The sequence below is a fragment of the Dermacentor albipictus genome, chromosome 2 (genome assembly GCF_038994185.2).
Source record: "Dermacentor albipictus isolate Rhodes 1998 colony chromosome 2, USDA_Dalb.pri_finalv2, whole genome shotgun sequence".
In the NCBI taxonomy this organism is placed as follows: Eukaryota; Metazoa; Arthropoda; class Arachnida; order Ixodida; family Ixodidae; genus Dermacentor; species Dermacentor albipictus.
Genome location: NC_091822.1, coordinates 203,882,037 through 203,903,023, shown reverse-complemented (window position 1 = coordinate 203,903,023; position 20,987 = coordinate 203,882,037). Strand labels below are relative to the sequence as shown.

Genomic DNA, 20,987 nt, shown 5'->3' with positions numbered 1-20,987 from the left:
CGGAAGCAACTGTGCAAGAGCTGTGAAGAATATTTGCCAGTTTCGGTCTACCGGAAATGTTCGTCACAGACAATGGACTGCAGTTCACGTCTGCTCAGTTTTTTTTTTTTTAATTGCGGTGAAGGCTTGCCCTTAAGGCATAATTCTTGGAGCGTATATGTGTATTATATGTGTGCTGTGAGGCCTGACGTCTGCTCAGTTCTCTACATTGCTTGCCTCCAATGGCATACACCACCTCACTTCCCCGCCTTATCCAACTTCTAATGGGGCAGCAGAACAATTTGTGCGAACTGTCAAGAAAAGCTTACCAAAGCAAATCAGAGAACATAAAAAGCATGGCAAGTCTATGCAGCATTACATCGATCAGTTTTTATTCTCGTACAGGAACATGCTCTGCACATTGACAGGGGTTATGCCAGCTCAGTTGTTTTTGACATGGGCCCCAAGAACACGTCTTAGCCTCCTGCACCCAGATCTGAGTAACCAGTTGAAGACTGAATTACGTCGGCCCACTTTTGCCCGCTCAAGGTCAACGTGGCGTGAGTTCATAGCAGGTGACAATGTGCGAGTGAAAGGAACTCGTCCAGGCGACCTTCTTTGGTTAGCAGGCACCATCTTGCGCCGTATTAGTGCTGTCACGTATACAGTGCGCGTGAATAATGAAGAACGTTTTGTGCATGCCGACCATATCGTTTCAGCTAAGCACCCAGATTACCAGCCAGCCAGAAGCTCGCATTCAGTCCTACAACTTCCAGAACGGCTCAATCAAGCAGACCTCATGGCGGCCCAAGAAATGGCAGCCTTTCCAGACCATCAACAGGACGACGATTAGACACTGCAAGACCAATCTTCATATGAGCCCCCAGCAGGGGACGCCTTGAAGATCACCAGGCAATATCCAGCCCCGAGAGCTCGGAGCAGGTTCCAGTGCAGTCTACTCCTGAAACCTTATGGCGTAGTACACGAACACGCAAGGAACCAGATAGATGGAGATACAATTAAAAAGAAAATTGAAGCTAACAGAAGTGTTTTGACAGTCTGACGTCAAGGCCACACCCCCTGTTCGTACCTAGATAAACAGCGCGCATTTTGGGAATAAGGCCATTCCTATTCCGGCTATCTGAGTAGCATCTGCATGCATGCTACAACAGTCTGCCTCTCATTTCAATGCGTCTCTGAAACTCAAGATAATGTGACCTCCAGTGCAAAACATGCAGGAAGATAGCACACAATGCCATAACATTCCAGCTCACACAGTATTTGCACATGTGGCAGATGATTACCGTAAAAACCGGCATATAATACGAGTTTTTTTTCCTGTTATTAGCGTCCCAAATTTTTGCCTCGTACTATATGCGGATCCGAACAAAAATTTGTCTGAAATTTGGGCTAGAAGTTTCGGTTTGGTTATTGCTGTGTGGCAATGGCTTGACTTCGTTAGTGTTGCATGGCTATGGCTTGGTTTCGTTTTTGCTGCGCGACTACAGCATCATCATCATCTTCAGCCTGGCTACACCCACTGCAGGCCTCTCCCATACTGCTCCAACTACCCCAGTCATGTGCTAATTGTGGCCATGTTGTCCCTGCAAACTTCTTAATCTCATCCGCCCACCTAATTTTCCGCTGCCCCCTGCTACACTTCCCTTCGCTTGGAATCCAGTCCGTAACCCTTAATGATCATCGGTTATCTTCCCTCCTCATTACATGCCCTGCCCATGCCCATTTCATTTTCTTGATTTCAACTAAGATGTCATTAACTCGCGCTTGTTCCCTCACCCAATCTGCTCTCTTCTTATACCTTAAAGTTACACCCATCATTCTCCTTTCCGTAGCTTGTTGCGTCGTCCTCAATTTAGAGTAGAACCCTTTTTGTAAGCCTCCATGTTTCTGCCCGTAGGTGAGTACTGGTAAGACACAGCTATTATACACTTTTCTCTTGAGGGATAATGGCAACCTGCTCTTCATGATCTGAGAATGCCTGCCAAACGCACCCCAGCTTATTCTTATTCTTCTGATTATTTCCGTCTCATGATCCAAATCTGCCGTCACTGCCTGCCCTAAGTAGATGTATTTCTTTACCACTTCCGGTGCCTTGCTACCTATCGTAAACTGCTCTTCTCTTCCGAGTCGGTTAAACATTACTTTAGTTTTCTGCAGATTAATTATTAGACCCACCCGTCTGCTTTGCCTCTCCAGGTCAGTGAGCATGCATTGAAGTTGGTCCCCTGAGTTACTAAGCAAGGCAATATCATCAGCGAATCGCAAGTTGTTAAGGTATTCTCCATTAGCCCTTATCTCCAATTCTTCCCAATCCAGGTCTCTGATTACCTCCTGTAAACACGTTGTGAATAGCATTGGAGAGATCGTATCTCCCTGCCTGACGCCTTTCTTTATTGGAATTTTGTTGCTTTCTTTATGGAGGACTACGGTGGCTGTGGAGCTGCTGTAGGTATCTTTCAGTGTTTTTACATGCGGCTCGTCTACACCCTGATTCTGCAATGCCTGCATGACTGCTGACGTTTCGACTGAATCAAACGCGTTTTCGTAATCAATGAAAGCTATATATAAGGGTTGGTTATATTCCACACATTTCTCTATCACCTGATTGATAGTGTAAATATGGACTATTGTTGAGTAGCCTTTACGAAACCTTGCCTGGTCCTTTGGTTGACAGAAGTCTAAGGTGTTCCTGATTGTATTTGTGATTACCTTAGTCAACACTTTGTAGACAACAGACAGTAAGCTATCGCTCTATAATTTTTCAAGTCTTTTGCATCCCCTTTCTTATGGATTAAGATTATGCTGGCCAAGATTCCGGTACACTCGAGGTCATGAGGTATTGCGCATACAGGGTGGCCAGTTTTTCTAGAACGATCTGCCCACTATCCTTCAACAAATCTGCTGTTACCTGATCCTCCCCAGCTGCCTTCCCCCTTTGCACAGCTCCCAAGGCTTTCTTTACTTCTTCTGGTGTTACTTGTGGGATGTAAAATTCCTCTAGAATATTCCCTCTTCCATTATCCTTGTGGGTGCCACTGGTACTGTATAAATCTGTATAGAACTCCTCAGCCACTTGAACTATCTTATCCATATTAGTAATAATATTGCTGGCTTTGTCTCTTAACGCATACATCTGATTCCTGCCTTTTCCTAGTTTCTTCACTGCTTTTAGGCTTCCCCCATTCCTGAGAGCATGGTCAATTCTATCCATATTATACTTCCTTATGTCAGCTATATTACGCTTGTTGATTAACTGGGAAAGTTCTGCCAGTTCTATTCTAGCTGTGGGTTAGAGGCTTTCCTACATTGGTGTTTCTTAATCAGATCTTTCATCTCCTGCGATAGCTTACCGGCATCCTGTCTAATGAAGTTACCGCCGCCGACTTCTATTGCACACTCCTTAATGATGCCTGTAAGATTGTCGTTCATTGCTTCAACACTAAGGTCCTCTTCCTGAGTTAAAGCCGTATACCTGTTCTGTAGCTTGATCCGGAATTCCTCTATTTTCCCTCTTACCACTAACTCATTGATCGACTTCTTATGTGCAAGTTTTGTCTATTCCCTGCACAAGTCTAAGCTAACTTGAGATCTTGCCATCCTATGGTCACTGCAGCACACCTTGCCGAGCATGTCTACATCTTGCTTGATGCCAGGGCTAGCGCAGAGTATGCAATCTCATTTCTAGTCTCGCCATTCGGGCATCTCTATGTCCACTTTCAGTTATCGCACTTGCGGAAGAAGGTATTCATTATCTGCAAATTATTCTGTTTGGAAACCCTACTAATAACTCTCTCCTGCTATTCCTAGAGCCTATGCCATATTCCCCCACTGACTTGTTTCCATCCTGCTGCTTGCCTACTCTGGCATTGAAGTTGCGCATCAGTATAGTGTATTTTGTTTTGACTTTACCCATCGCCCATCCCACGTCTTCATAGAAGCTTTTAACTTGCTGGTCATCATGACTGGATTAGGCGTGTAGGCCTGTACGACTTTCAATTTGTACCTCTTATTAGGTTTCACACTAAGACCTGCCACCCTCTCGTTAATGATATAGAATTCCTGTATGTTACCAGCTATATCCATATTCCAGAAAACTAAAGTAATGTTTAACAGTCTCGGAAGAGAACAGCAGTTTACAATAGGTAGTGAGGTACTGGAAGTGGTGAGGGAATACATCTACTTAGGACAGGTAGTGACTGCGGATCCGGATCATGAGACTGAAATAATCAGAAGAATAAGAATGGGCTGGGGTGCGTTTGGCAGGCATTCTCAGATCATGAACAGCAGGTTGCCATTATCCCTCCAGAGAAAAGTTTATAACAGCTGTGTCTTACCAGTACTCACGTAAGGTGCAGAAACCTGGAGGCCTATGAAAAGGGTTCTACTTAAATTGAGGACGATGCGACGAGCTATGGAAAGAAGAATGATAGGTGTAACGTTAAGGGATAAGAAAAGAGCAGATTGGGTGAGGGAACAAATGCGAGTTAATGATATCTTAGTTGAAATCAAGAAAAAGAAATGGGCATGGGCAGGACACGTAATGAGGAGGGAAGGTAACCGATGGTCATTAAGAGTTACGGAATGGATTCCAAGGGAAGGCAAGCGTAGCAGAGGGCGGCAAAAAGTAAGATGGGTGGGTGAGATTAAGAAGTTTGCAGGGACAACATGGCCACAATTAGTACATGACCGGTAGTAGTTGGAGAAGTATGGGAGAGGCCTTTGCCCTGCAGTGGGCGTAACCAGGCTGATGATGATGATATCCTTATTAATCGGGAATCGAACTCCTAGTTCTTGTCCTTCCGCTAAGCCCCTGTAGCACAGAACATGCTCGCTTTTTAGCACTGTATAAGCTTCATTTGTCCTCCTAACCTCACTGAGCCCTATTATATGCCATTTAATGCTCGCTAATTCCTCCAATAGCACTGCTAGACTTGCCTCACTAGATAACTTTCTAGAGTTAGACGTTGCCAGGTTCAGATTCCAATGGTGGCCTATCCGGATCCAGAAGAATCGCTGGATCCGGACAGGCCACCATTGGTATGTGACTACAGCATCATTTTTTTATTGTTGAGTGTGCACCTTGGCAGTACACGTGCAAACCGCGCTTCGCGAAGTTAATCTTTTTTATTTCGCATGGAAGGACCAAGATGTCCGGACCATGAAAACAGTGCTCAGCTGCTTTCAAGAGAAAGGTTATTTTAGCTGCACAGGACATCAACAACAGTGTGGCTGGTAGGCAGTTTGGCATCAACGAGGGAAGCATTCTCGGGTGGCATTGACAGAAGAAAGCCCTTTTCGCGTGCATCGGAACGCAAAGAAGCTTCTGCGGCCCGAAGAGTGGGACATTCCCAGAAATCAAACTCGCCCTGACGAAGTTCGTATGCCAACAGCGAGCCGCGCATATAGCTGTGAGCATGGAGCTTATGCAGGCAAAAGGTAAGGAGCGTGCAAGAGAAACAGGGTTACTGAGCTCCGCTTCAAAGCGAGCAAGCACTGGATTTATGGCTACATGTGCCGTGCGGGACTTTCCTTATGCCACCCAACTTCGATTTCGCAAAAGCTGCCCGAATCATTCGAAGAGCTGCTTGTGCTTTCCAGTGCAGGCTTTCCAACGCTACGTTGTTTCACTGCGCAAGTCCAAGAATTTCCAGCTAGGGCAAATCGCAATGCTGACCTAACGCTGGTATATCTGGACATGCCATCACCCCTGACCATGCACGAAAAGGGCTCTAAACAAGTTTATGTCCGGTCCACTGGCAACGAGAAAACGCGAGTTACTGTCATGTTGTCATGCATGGCAGACGGACGCAAGCTCCCGCCCTATGGCATCTTCAAGTGCAAGACAGTGCCTAAAGGTAAAAAGCTGCCAAAAAATATGGTCGTGAGATGCCATGAGAAAGGCTGGATGAACGAGAATTGTGCTCGACTGGATAAAGTCTGTCTGGTGCAGGCGGGCCGGCGCACTGTTGTCGTTCCCGTTCATCCTCGTGCTGGACGCATTTCATTGCCATTTCGCCAACTCAGTGAAGAAGCTGTTGCACGAATCCGACACTGAACTCGTCATTATCCCGGGTGGTATGACGTCTCAGCTGCAGCCTTTAGATGTTTGTGAGAACAAGCTGTTCAATGACGCGGTCAAGCGCTGTTATGCAGATTGGATGCACTCAGGTGAGCCTGCAGTGATGCCGACCAGGCGGCTGAAGCGGGCTTCGCCAGCCACGCTATGCAAGTGCATTGTGGACGCATGGGCCAGCATACCAGAGGGCCTTGTGTGTTGCACATTCAAGAGGTGCGGCATCTCGAATGCGCTCGATGGCGCAGAGGATGAGTACCTCTGGGATGTCCGACAAGGGACTGTCCGAAGAGTGCACAGCTGAGGAAAACAGCGATTGAAGTGCGGACTGCAATTGAAATAAACGTTTTCCTCGAGTTTTCCTAACTCGTATTATGTATGAATAAAACTTTTTTTTTCCATTTTGCTTCCCAAAAATTCACCTCCTACTATATGCGGGTTCGTATTATACACGAGTTTTTACGGTCCCTCCAAAACAGCGTTCGCAGGCTGTGTATGTGCTCAGCCACACTGATAGTCATGAGGAGACGTACGAGAACCTGCCTCTGGCTGCCCTTCGCCCTCATGCACGGTTAGTTGCATTAGAGCGAGTGAGCTCCCCTCCCCCTTCCACTTGCACGCACGGGAAGGCAGAACTTATCAAGCCACCATCCTTTCCAGCTCACCCTCGCAAACTTTCATTTGAACCTGCAGCATACAGCACGCGGGGCGCAATAGGATCTTACCACACTTTGACCTCCTGGACTGTGGTGCAAGAGTACAAAGGCATGTGCAGCAGCTTATGCAATGCTTTTGCGTAAGCATTCACATGCAATTAGCAAAGCCCAGAAGGCATTATGGCGATGCTCAGGGCATTCTCAATGAAAAGATATATACAGAACATGATGCTGCTCCCCTTTTGCTGTGGCAGCATGCGATTTGAGAAATGCGTTAGCACACAGCGACATAATTCAGCTATTTGACCATCTGCGTCCATGGAAGTTACCATTTATTAAAGTGAAAGCCTTAAGTGCCTGATGGGTTGAAAAATTTGATGTCCTGCGTTATTGAAAAATTGACTGTCTGATGTTATGGCACCAAAATTGATGGGAGTTGATCCTACAACCTTTGGTGCTCTGACGTTTCTACAACCTCTACAACCTTTGGTACAACTTTTGATAGAAGCTGAACCTGCGAACTTTGGTGTGATATTGGGCAAGAATTTTAATTAGAATGTCAAGTAATTTAATTAATTTCTTGCGAGTGTGCAGGTTTTTGCCTTCATCTTCTTCAGCATATGTTAAAGTGACTATCAACCTTTAAAACAATTCTAAGGTTTTACATGCCAAAACTATACGATATGATTACGAGGCACGCCATAGTGGGGGATTCCAGATTAATTTTGACCACCTGGGGTTCTTTAACATGTACCCACTGCACGGTACACTGGCGTTCTTGCAGTACGTCCAATTGAAATGCAGCCACTGTGTCAGGGATTTGATCCCATGACCTCTGGCTTAGTAGTGCAACGTCGAAGCCTCTACAGTACCATGGCAGGTCACCATTTATTCTCTCAGTATTCCTTCACGGCAGCAGTGAAATTTCGTTATATTGAAATTTTGCATATATTGTTATATTTAGGTTGAAAATACATGGTGTTCTATGGACAAGTTACAAAAAGTTGATTACTTCGTTATAGTGAGAGCTTCATTGTATTGAAGTTCATTATACTGAAGATTTAACTGTATATGGACACTGAAGTAATGGACGCAGAAACAGGAATGAACGCAGTATAATATTGAGTTAGTCGTTTAAGTAGTGAACTCTGGCGTGACATCATGTCACTCGGGCATTGATGCATGCGCTCGTAGCGTGTGTGAATTGCTGACATTCCATCAATTCCTTCCCCTTAAGAGGAGCTCTAAAAACGGTCTGGCACCTTGCGACGCCAGTTTGATCTGCGAATTGGAACTGCCAGAGGGCCAGCATTGGCAGTACCTGTGTCGTGCTCTTCCGGGACTCCAGTGTTGGCAGCTCCCGTTTCGTGCTCTTCGCAAGCCGAAGAATTGGGGCTGGTAACTGAAAAGCCTGCCAGAGGGTCTGCATCTTCGCTTGCTGGGGCTAACCCTCCTTTTCTTTCAGTGCCTTCCTCGTCTAATGATGTTGGTTGCTGAGCCTCCGCGCGGTGTCTTAGCTGATCTTCATGACGCTCACGTAGTTCCCCATCCTCCGTCTTGACCATGCTCAGGCGGTTGCCCCTGGTATTCTGTATCACTGTGGTTCTCCAGCTGGCACCTGCCCTATAGTCGTTGCACCAGACCGGTTGTCCGGGCGAGTGTCTGCGGGGAAGTGCACCTGCAGCAGGAAAAGGTCGTGACACCACATTATCCAACAGAGTACGTGGTTCGATACCAAGAAACAAGAATCCAGGTGTCTTTCCGTTTTGGAGTGGGGTGCGCCAATAACGCAGTAGCCATCGGGCCAGGCGCCTTTCAAGGGTACCATGCACGTTTTTGCGCACACCCTCTTTAACAGTGCGCACTGCCCTTTCTGCCAGCCCGTTGGATTTCGGATGATATGGAGGAGATGGTAGGTGTACTATGCCATTACCTTCCATGAATCAGCGGAACTGTCTACTTGTAAACTGGGCCTCATTGTCGGAGGCAACTGTTCGTGCCAACCCAAATCTGCTCAAAATGCCCCGCAATGCTTCAACAGTGTTATCTGCACTGGTTACTTTAAGCGGAACAACCTCAATTCATTTGGTATGAGAATATACTATGATCATCAACATTCGCCCTTCGACTGGTCCTGCGAAATCAACGTGGATTCTAGACCATCGCTCGAATGTGTCCGGCCACGGAACCGGCCCTTGCGCGCATGGCATGCTGCAGCTTTGCTGGTACACTGCACATGCGTGCACAATATTCTGGATATCCTTGTCAAGTTTGGTATACCATAAAAGTGCCCGAGCCAGATTTTTCATCGCTGACATGCCTTGATGGGTATGGTGCAGCAGCTGCAGCATTGATTCCCGAGCTGCGGCAGATATCACGGCCCTATGGCCCCAATAAACAATACCATGGATACATGTCAGCTCGTCTTTCTTTTGGAACATAGGTCGTAATGCTTCTTGTGTTGCCGGTAGTTTCCTTGGCCAGCCTTCCCGAACATGTGTGAACAGGTTCGGGAACATGTTCGTGAACATGTCTTCTTTCTTGAGTGCATTCCGCAATAGCTAACGATACTTCACATTGTCGTGGCATATTGTTTGTACTCCGCTTTGTATGGCTTATGTGGGTTCTTCTCATGCCGTACTTGCTCGACCAAATATACATTGTATTCCTACATGCTGTATTGTTATGTACCCCACTCCTGCCTAAAGCCTGACATCCAGGCTGGCAGTATGTAATAAATAAATAAATAAACTCATAACCGCCATGAGCATGCCATCACGTGCCGTCATTTCGGCCAAATTGTGCGACAACGCCAGCCCTGTGTTCAGATGGTCTGTTAACAGCACGTACTCCCGTTTTCTTTCAGCATTGACTTCCCTGTCTTGTCATCATGTGGCGCTTGCGTGGGAAGATGGCTCAATGCGTCGGCCACAATTATGTCCTTTCCCGGTTTTTACTGAAAGGGATATTTGTAACCACCGAGTAAAAGAACCCAATGCTGTATCCGTGCTGCTGCCAAGGGTGGTACTGGTTTATCGGGACTAAAAAGACGCATGAGCGGCTTGTGATCTGTGACCAATGTAAATTGGTTTCCCAGCAAATATTCGCGAAACTTCATCATGCTGAATACCATTGCTAAGGCTTCGCGCTCAACCTGAGCATAATTTCGCTCGGCTGAAGAGAGGTAGCGAGATCGAAACCCGATTGGTCGGTTTCCGCCATCCACTCTGTGGTACAAGATGGCCCCAATACCACACGAGGATGCGTCTGTTTCAAAGATGAGCGGTTTTGTTGGGTCATAGTGGGTCAAAATCTGCACCTCCTTTATCAACCGCTTCACTGCCTCGTATGCATTTTCTTGCTTAGCTTCCCATTGCCAAGGCCTGTTCTTTCTTAGTAACTTGTATAATGGCGCAAGCACTGTAGCCAAGTTCCCCAAGAATGCGTTGTAACACATAACCAGACCTAGTAGCGTGCAAAGTTCCGTTACACACGTAGGTTGAGGCATTCGTAAGAGCACGTCAGTGTTTTCCGTCTTTGGTCTCAGGCCTTTTGTGCTAATGCGGTGACCAAAGAATTCCACCTCCGGCTGACGAAATCTGCATTTGAGCGGGTGAAGTTTAACAGCGGCTTCCCTGAACCGCTGGAAGACCTTGTGCAACGTCTCACAATCTTCTCTTTTTTCGGCGACCACCACATCGTCTAAGTACACTTGTACACCCGGTAGACCCTGCAACATTGCTTCCATTCGCTTCTGAAAAACCGCCGGTGCTGACACCACCCCAAACGGTAGCCGATTGAAGCTATACAACCCTTTTGGCGTGTTTACCACCAGCAGCGTCTTTGTTGCATCATCTATTCGTAGCTGGTTGTATGCATCCTTCAAATATATTGTACTGAATACTTCCCCTCTGCTGAGCTTCGCAAATATATCCCTTATCTTTGGCAGCGGATATTATTCTGTGTGGCATGCTGTGTTGACTATCGTTAAAAAATCGCCACACAAGCTGATGGAGCCATCCTTCTTGACGACGGCAATGAGTGGCGCCGCCCACTCGGCGCTGCCAACCTGTGTCAGTATGCGTGTGTCAGCCAACCTTTCGATTTCTGCATTTACAGGCTCTTGTAGCGGGTACAGTACAGAACTGGCTTTACAGAATCGCAGTACGGTTCCTTCGCGTAACTGTAAATGAACCGGAGACCCCTTGATTAATCCTAGCCCTGACAAAAACATATCGGCATATCTCGCCCTTAGCGTAGCAGCTATGGAAATTTCATCAGCAGCTGGCGGCATACCATCATTCACGTCCATGTTGAGTACTGGGCCTCCAGTCAGTTGGAATGCTTGAATTATGTCTCGCCCACACAGGTTTGGGTCTGAGCAGCCAAGCACCACTAGCGTCGCGTTGGCGGTTTTCCCATCGTAAGTGACAGGAACTTTCAGCTGTCTTTTCACCGGTAGTGTCCCTAGGAAGCAACTCAATTGAAACGATGACTTGTCGAGCATAGGCCAGCGGTGGCGATGCTGGGCATAAGTTGGCCATGGCACTATTGACACTGGTGACCCTGTGTCCACTTGCATTTTCACAGGCACCCCTTTTCATTGTAACGTTCGCCATATCAGCTGGCCCAGTCCTGTCGACGACTCACGAAGGTGTAACAGGAACTGTCTGTAGTCCTGGCTGTCTGAGGATGGTTCCTCACAGTGAGCTACGTTTTCTTGGCGTGGCTTGAAATTGCACACTGAAGCCAGGTGTCCCCTCTTCCGACAAGAGAAACACTCAACGCGGCGGAACCTGCATTTGGCAGTCTTGTGGGTTTCGCTTCCGTAGCAAAGGCAGCCGGTCTGGACTTCAATGTTCACTTTTGCCATCCTGTCTTGCTGTGGTCTTTTGGAGAACTTCTGCCGCACTTGCTTCGTTCGTACTGCGTGGACGCCCTCTCTCATTGGTCCATCTCCCATCTGTTGTATGTTGCGTGCCACCATCTCAGCGGCTAGCGCCGCATCCTCTGCTTCCTGCAGCGTGAGCGTGTGCCTTGCTAGCAGATTACAACGCACTCCGGCATCCCATAGACCGCATACAAACTTGTCGCACAGCATTCTCTCTAGCGCCTGGCCAAAATTGCACCTATTAGCTATCTTCCTTAGCTCGACAATGAAGTCGATTGTCGACTCGTCAGCTTGCCGATTCCTTGTGAAAAACTGATAAGACTCCGCTATCTCATTGCCTTTCGGTGCAAAGTACTCGGCCAGTTTTTGAACTGCTGCTTTATATATCAGACCCTGAATCTTGTCAGGTGCACAACGACTGGCCAGGAGATCTACCGTCTTGGTACTAAGCGCGGCAACAAGTAAGGCCCGACGCTTCTTTGGATCGACGATCTCGTGGGCTTCGAAAAAAGCTTCTAATCGCACCTAATATGCGCCCCACTTGTCGTCCCCTTTGTCAAAAATAGACGGCCCAGCTTGCGTCGCCATGCTTTACCCTGGCCGTGAGGGTTAATCCTCGTTGCCACTGAAGTAATGGACGCAGGAACAGGAATGAGCGCACGTTTATTGAGTTAGTCGTTAAAGTAGTGAACTCTGGCGTGACGTCATGTCACTCAGGCATTGACGCATGCGCTCGTGGCATGTGTGAATTGCTGACATTCCATCAGACACCAGGTGAATTTTCGTCATCGGTGTCATTGTGAGGTTCTATATAGTCTGCGGTGCAGAAATATTTATTTCCCAGCTATTAATGAACCCATTTGAAAATTTCTTGCAGCAGAATGCTGCCTAGAGGACACATAACAACTTCCAGTGTATAACTGAAGTTTGCTGGGTGGCTCCGTGAGGGGCCTTTTAATGCTTGCCCAGTGTTGAAGGTCATGTGATCAAGCGTGCACAAGATGGCAGGGGATGAGATGAGTGTATGTCTCCTCCTCTAGCCCGGTGGTATGCCGCCTGCACCCTATCTTGTAGGTAATCTCCAGTGAGTGCAAAGATTGGCGAGCTGAAAACGGCTGGTGGCTGCATTTGTGCTGCTTCTCACACTTCTAGTGTTGGAACTCGCGTAATCAAGTTTCAGAGATGTGTTAAACAAAGAGGCAGTAAAAGTGTTCACTCCCTTGCCAGAGCAGGTGTTCTTGGTCATCGAGTGAGATTCGTTCATGTTTACTCTTGTGCACATGACACCGTGCTTGCTAATTTAATTATTAGCCAAATCATTACTGCAACTTATAAGGCCAATAAAGCTATGAACCTTACTTCGTATAGTTGTGTAATACTTTGCTATCACTGTCAATGCTTTGCCTTTCGGGCTAAACTGCAACCTTATCTTGTTCTGTTTTTTAATTCTTGTAGCAGTAGTGAACCGCATGTTGCAGTCTTATATTTCATGCCAAGGTAGTTCAGAACTTTCAAAATTGCTTTATGTGCATAATCTTGTGTAGTCTCCACTGAGTACCTGACCTGGTGCTGCTTTCTTGTATGTTCTCCAGCCTTTGGCGTTAGTTGCTTGGGGATGCCGCTATGAAATGAGTACTGTGGACCAGGAGGAAGTTGTGGCATTCATCAAGGTAAGTTGGGCATTGACAATGATTTGTTCTTATAATGTTCTCTAATCAACCTTCAGTGTTACTTTAAGGGGCCCTGAAATGGTTTGGGCAAAGTTTGTGGACACGTAGAGTACAACTACAGCAAAACCTAGGTGGCACAATTGAAGTGAAACATCTCGTATCAAGACAGCTACAGACGAATACAAGTTACCTTCCTCCTTAGCCATGCCTTTTCTTCCCAACCCGTTCGCCAAGTGAACGGGGCTAAGCCCTGCCTTCAGTGGCTCTGCGTCATGATGTGACATCACATCGTCTATTTCCTGCAGTCTCGGAGCCAGTGCATGAAGCCTTTCCATCCTCTGCACTATCCGCCTGCCCATCGACCCCGCGTGAGAGCTATTCAAGCAGCGTGCGTTGCGAGTGGTCTGTCGTAGCGCTTAACCTGTCCAGTATTCTGGTAGCCTCAGGCGAACTGGGCATTTTGATGGATGGCTCGAGGCATAAACTAAAGCCACTCCGTACTGCCACTGCTGTAGTGAAGAAGCTTTAGCGTAAACGCGAGTGGCCTGAGCGGTGAAGCCACCTGATGGCTCAGAGCTTAACCAGCCAAACACAGAGCTACTATTGCTGTAACCAATTGTAAAACATTTTAAACATTTGGGAAGAGCATGCCTAAGTTAACATATGTTTTTTTACGTTCTACTATAAAACAAGAACGAGAGAAAGTGGTGGGACATGCTTGACCCTACCATGAGCCCGCTTAATTATCTTTTGTTTTTGCAATAAAAAACGTTAAGTGTGAACACTTGTGGCATGAACAAGAACTGCGGACTATTATAGCCCACATAGGCTTTGGCATTTTAATGGCGGTTGTATTAATGGCGCACAATTTTAATGGTAGAATATCTACGTTTTATATTTGTACATTCCTCAATATTGTTCAGCCCACTGGTGTTATGCTAAATGCAGATTTTATCTAGTCCAGGATTTTTGCAAAATGATGTTGTTTATGGAGCTGCTCCCGAGTGATTTTCGAGGCAGGATAGTTTCTTGGTGCCTCGGAGTGATTTCCATGCAGCGACTTTATTACATGTCGAATACAAAAATTCACAGCTGCTTGAAAGACAGTAACACTTGTTCATGATCTCGAGAGAGAACCAATTTTACCGACTATTTGGAGAAGTGGCCTGGCAAAGGGTTTGATTTGAAATATCTGAATGATTACTTACATACTACTTACTGACGCCAAGGGATAATTAGATTAAGTTATGGAAATATTGCATTCTTAGCCATTGCCAATTTTGCTGAGTCATTCTTAACTGTTTATAGTTTTCCTGGGTCATTTCTAATTTTGCTTAGTCATTATCAGTTCTGCTTTGTCATTTTTAATTTTGTTGAGTCATTCTTATTCATTCCTAATTTTGCATGGTCATCCTCAGTTTTGCTGTATCACTGTCTGAGTGTCAGTATAGCTGAGTCAGTCTTATTCATTCTCTATTTTCTGAGGTCATTTTTGGGTATTCTCAATTTCGCTGACTCATCCCTGGTTGTTTTTTAAGTCAGTGATTATTAGTCAGTCATTATGGCTGATTCATTATTAATTATTCTCAACGTTACTTATCCATTCCTAATCACACTCAGTTTTGCTTGTTATTGTTAGTCATAGTAAGTATTGCATAGTCAGTTTAGTTATAGTTATTGGTGTATATTATACTACTAGCATTACACTAGAACCTTTACTACTACTATTATCCTTTTCTATACACCTTAGACATCTGCTTGACCTTGAGGCTTCACACAGACTGTGGATGGTTTGCGTCTTCATGGCCCTCCTAATGCTGTTGCATTAAAAATAATGTTTGCTATCCTGCTCCAAGCCAGAAGCGCACCTATTAGCTAGCAACACAATAAACATCTGCATGGCAAGCGTTCTTGTAGGAAATCCACACCCAGATTAAGAAATTGAAGAGCCTATTTTAGGCGAATTCCGCATACCAGCAGTCGTTATACAACACGCAGGGCAATGCCATCAAATGAAAAGAATAACATTCAAGACGATGCCTAATGATAGACGAATTAAGCCAGATTGCCCGCTTTCTCATGAACTCGCAGTAATCTTCAAGTATACACAGTCATTTAAGTACAAAGAAATACACAGTATTTCAAAGAGCACAACATGCTTGGTCGGAACGAAGTCCTTGTGGCCGATGCTATGAATCCACTTCTTTCTACGCATGGTGTCATTTTTTTCTTCGAGGGATGGTGAACAACATGAAGCTATTTTTACGCCAGCTGGTGCAATGAAACGCTCAGCACCCGGGCATAACAAGAACCACATAAAAAGCAGACGTTCAAGAGTCAGACCGTACCCCTCGTACCCCGGCGGAGCTTGACTCGCAACAGAGGGAGGCAGCCTGCTAATGGTGCCAATGAAAAATTAAAACACAAGCAAAGTGTCATTTCGCGTGCATTTCCCGGGTGATGGCTCGAGGGGCCAGTCATCACTCAGAAAAGCGGCGATTTGAGAGGCGAGAGAGGAGGGCGTGCGAGGCTCTTCGGCGCAGCGGCGAAGTTCACAGAAAGTTGGTACTTTCGAATTATCAGAAGGCTTTAGGACGTTCATGTTTGCACCTCCACTCATCTGGTAGAAGGCCAAATCCGCTTGCGCTCTCTATTGTCGTAGTGATCTTCAGCTGTAAAGTGATGGCCACAAATGTGTAGATGCTGGTGCCGAACGAATACAGTGAAACCTCGTTAAACTGTAGTTGGCCGGAGCTCAGAAAAAGTATGTACTAAATGGTAGTACTGCTTAACTGAAATAGCATGAGATCACCCACTTACCTGCCAAAAACAGAACTTGGAGAGAGTGCGATGAAAGAGAAAAAGAAAAATGCAGTATTTATTTACTTCACGTGACGAACGTGTTATTTTTGTTTGATGCCGCACTGGTCTAGCAGCGACGACAGCGGCCTCAAACTTGCTGAAGCTGTGAGCCAGCTTTTCAGCCAGCCCCCTCTTCTCGGCAAACACTCGCATGGCAGATTCCTCGTTGGCATTGCATATTCTCCGTGCACAAGCGTGGTAGCGTTGCAGAAGACGCAGGGCACCTTTTCATGGCAGGGTGCTGTTCTCGTTGCGACGATTGCATTCATGAGGCTAACGTAACATGCAGCTTCTGCCACTGTCAGGCCTGAATTGCCCATGCTGTCGCTTTCCGTGTCGTCCTTATCACTGTCGCTAGGTGACATTTCCGCAACAGCAGAGGCAACGATGGCGAAAAGTCGAACCTCGTAGCCGACATCTCTTTGCAGTCGCAGCAGCGCTGCCGAGCAACTTCTTCGCATTCCAAATGCCACACACCGTAGTCAACAGTAGACCCATGTCACATGCCATCGCCGACTTTTCACATCACGTCCGACAGCACGGACGATGTCTAATTTTTGTTCTAAGCTAAGCACCCGGCGTCTTTTGATCCGAGTTTCGGCATGATGCACTTGCACAACATTACAACGCTCTCTGGCACGGAGCCGAAATGATGTTGATGTTGATGTGGCTTCACGCACAAACACACAGGGCACTTGGAGGCCGTTGTGTTGATCTCTGAGGCTTGTTCTGCCGGGCCGCCCGATGTAGACTACGCACTGCCGTGTTTGCGTGACGAAAAGTGGAAACACTACGTGTTAACCGATACATACTCATTAAGGTGGTACGGTTTATGTGGATACAAAACGCATTATGTTCAATGGCCGCTGAGTCGGGGATTTGACTTTACTACGTTTAAAACAAAACTACTGTTCAAGCAAGTGCGGTTTAACGAGGTTTTACTGTACTGACAGCTCAATGCGATGTAGTCACTCCGCTTGCATGTGTTCTTGCAGAAAAACATGATGTCGCGGCTTGACATGTCATCGATTGCTAGATTTGCAGCCCACAGTGTAACAAAGGTGATCCATGGTGCTCGTGAGACCAACACTGGCTGCGCGGTTTGTGTCAACATGGGGAACATTTTAACACAAACAGATGACACTTGCTGTGTGCCGGAAGGGCTTGAGTGTTGTTGTGTATTATTTTTTTTTTCTGTAACTTTCTTATACAGACAAATTAAGCAACATTCCATCTATCACAAACAACATTTCTTCACCATAAAGTTGGAAAATGATTGATAACGCAGCACGACCCGCCGTGGTTGCTCAGTGGCTATGGTGTTGGGCTGCTGAGCACGAGGTCGCGGGATCGAATCCCGGTCACGGCGGCCGCATTTCGATGGGGGCAAAATGCGAAAACACCCGTGTGCTTAGATTTAGGTGCACGTTAAAGAACCCCAGGTGGTCAAAATTTCTGGAGTCCTCCACTACGGCGTGCCTCATAATCAGAAAGTGGTTTTGGCACGTAAAACCCCAAATATTATTATAACGCAGCACGGGCAGCGAATCGGATAGGTCGCACAACTAACATCAATCGGTCTAAGTATGTCAATTGTGAGGGGGCTGCTGAAAGCTCAGGGAAGTGGCGCTTCTGCGATCAGTTGTGATACACATTTTTAAAACCTTTAAATTAAACACTTTACATGGAGTGCTTAAATGCATCACTTAATGATCAGAAGGACATACCCTAACAACTCGGTATGTTACTACAGTATTGTCAGAATTGTTTCAGGATCCCTTTAAATTTGATTGGACTGTATTCCTGCCATGTTGTACAGTTCCCTTTAATTTATAGGTGTTGTGAAGTTTATAGTTTGTGATTGCAGTCTAGTTCAGAGTATCTTCCCAGACATCGCAGAAAGCATTGCAAATGTCTCGCTATGGCTTGATTTTAGCCTAGATTTTATTGCTCTGTGTAAGGTAGTAGAAGGAATTATATATTATGATCGCATAGAGTGTATATATGCCTGTTTCTGACTTCACAGGTAAGGCTGAATTCAGATAAATTTACCACTTGTAGAAGGATAACGTGGGTACAGCACAATATTTGGGAAGGAAAAACAATGAGACCAGAAAGAATGCTGATATTCAACTGAGTTTATTGAAAAAATTCCAGCCACTATTGTGCAGAGGTAGAATCGGGCACATGCACATCAACACGTATGTTATTAAACATGATAGCAGTGTTGACTGAGGAATGAAAACGCCCTATCAGATAGGTGAAGTGAAGGTGCACTAATGCATCAAGCTATGGCCTTCCTGATAAAAAAGCCTCTAAAATTTTTCTTTTTTCATTTTTACCTTTTTCAGAAACCTTGCCTTTCGGAATAATGGCTTGAATTCGAATTCTTTGCATACTAGTTGGTGCTATCGGCCTAGGAGCGCTAAGAATGTCCTCCCTTTTTATAGTGGCCATTCAAAGTTAATAAAAAGAGGCATTGCCACCATGGCAGCCCCCCCGCAGGGGCGTCTGCGCAAGCAGGCGTTTGGTGTGTTGCGACACCACGGACCCGAGCACACGAGGGTTGGACCCTCCCGCGTGTAGCCGTGCGCGGCTTAGCCGTGTCCGGGGAAAGGGGGATCCTGGAGGTTGAGCCGATGCTGGGTGATCGGACCTTTAAGGCCCCCCGGCTGAGGCAACACACCTCTTTGGCCTCTGCTTCACGTAGACGGCACCCCCGGACTGACCCACCCGGGGGAAATCGGTAGTCGCCTCTTCCTATCTCTCTCTCCTCAAACCTTCGTCTTTATCTCTCACTTTTTTACCTTTCCTGTCTTCTTCTCTTTTCCATTTACTTCCGTTCTCTACGGCGGCAAGGGTTAACCTTGTGTGGATATCCTACCTTGGGTACACCATATTTGGTTATAGCGACGGCGTACGGCTGGCGTCGTGCAGGCTTGTAGACAAGCTCTGCCGCGTCCCCTCGTAGGGCTCCGTGGTGGGCGGTCGGCGCTGTTGCCGAACATACTCATTTTCTATGGCAGCACAAACCTCTGTCGTCTATGATCGGCGTCTGAAAAGATGCCGCACCGAAGTACCATTTCATTTCTCCTTTCGGAGCAATGCACCATCCTTCCCCAAGTTCTATGTAGTACACAGCGAAAGCAACATGCCAGTAAGAAAACTCTCACCATTCCTTGTAGCCAAATGCCTGAAAGAAAAAATTGGACCGACGTACAAAGCCTCCAAAATGTCTAGCGGGGACCTCCTCCTAGAACTGAATGATAAAGACCAAGCAGAGAAGCTCACTGACCTTACCAGTATTGGCGACGCCACAGTGACAATTTCACCACATAGAACACTGAACACAAGCCGGGGAGTGATTTCTGAAGAAGACTTTATTGGATTGAGTGATGAGGAACTCCTTGAGGGTTTCCAAGAACAAAATGTGACAAAAGTACAAAGAATAGTAATCCGCAGAAACAACCAAGAAATCCCGACCAAACATGTCATACTCACCTTTGGAACAAGCGAAATGCCTACTTCACTCGATGCAGGTTATGTTAAAGTCAATGTCAGAGCATATATCCCTAACCCTAGACGATGCTTTAAGTGCCAAAGGTTCGGACATGCTTCACATGCATGCCGAGGCCAAGCAACCTGTGCTAAATGCAGCTCCAATGATCACCAATCAGATAACTGCACCTCTCCACCACATTGTGTTAATTGTAAAGAAGATCATCCAGCTTACTCGCGGTCTTGCCCGTGCTGGAAAAAAGAAAAAGAAGTGATTGCACTAACTGTCAAAGAAAAAATTTCGTTCTTTGAAGCCAGAAAGCGGCTATCATACCTTCCGCGTAGAAGTTACGCCGATGTGACGCAGTCGAGGGCAGCGTCACAGAGGCCTCCGGAGTCCTCCGAGCCCACGCGCAGTGGTGCCGCAGTGACTCCTCCCGCCCCCGTGATGGAAGCAGCCGACGCTGCTCCATCCTCCTCCAAGGCCCTGCAAACACCAGTCCCGCAGGGCCCTAAGATAAAACGAACCCCAAGGCCCGAGGCACGTGTCTCGGCACCCAACTCTCGGTCTTCCAGCGCTTCAGAAAGAGCGATGGAGATCGACACAAGAACACCGGTGTCATTGACACCGAAGGACAAGCGCTCTCTTGAGCGCGGTAAGAGGGACAAGATCCCAATAACCACTCAAATTAAGAAGGCGATAACCTGAAGGTTATCGCTCATTTGTATAAGCCTTTTTAAATCTATGTCACCTAACATCTCACCTCTTATCCTTCCGTAGTGCCAATTCTTACCTTTTCATTTTAAGATGGCTTTTATTATTCATTGGAATTGTAGAGGTCTCATGCACAATCTAGGTGACATCAAAGATATCATCAACATTTTTTCACCAGTTGCTGTATGTCTTCAAGAAACAAATCTCGGTCCAAAAAATAGTCAAATTCTCAAAGGTTTCACTGTCGTCCGAAAGGACCGCGAATGTTCCACCCGTCTGTCAGGCGGAGTGGCTATAGTCGTGCAGGGCGGCACTCCTACCCGAAACGTCCAATTAAATACACCTTTAGAAGCCGTAGCTGTCACCATTCTATCTTACAAAACCATCACCATTTGCTCACTGTATATTCCACCCCATACCCACTTCACTACTAAACAATTAGAAAATTTAACAGATCAGTTACCAGAACCATTTGTTTTAGTAGGGGATTTTAATGCTCATTGTACACTATGGGGGAGTGTCAAAACTGACCAAAGAGGACAGTTGGTTGAAGATTTTATTTTATCCAATGACATCTGTCTCTTAAATTCAGCCGCCCCGACCTACTTTTCACCAACTTCCC

The 20,987-nt window shown here is 46.4% G+C and overlaps 1 protein-coding gene across 4 annotated transcripts in view; it reads left to right on the top strand.

The window, feature by feature from the left end:
* Positions 1–20,987, top strand: part of LOC135897315 (uncharacterized) — a 126,681-nt gene that overhangs the window by 83,021 nt on the left and 22,673 nt on the right. For all 4 annotated transcript variants that reach the window (XM_065425921.2, XM_065425916.2, XM_065425918.2 and 1 more), the window contains one exon: positions 13,213–13,290. In XM_065425921.2, coding sequence (XP_065281993.1) covers positions 13,213–13,290 — 78 coding nt within the window. The remainder of the gene's footprint in view (positions 1–13,212; positions 13,291–20,987) is intronic.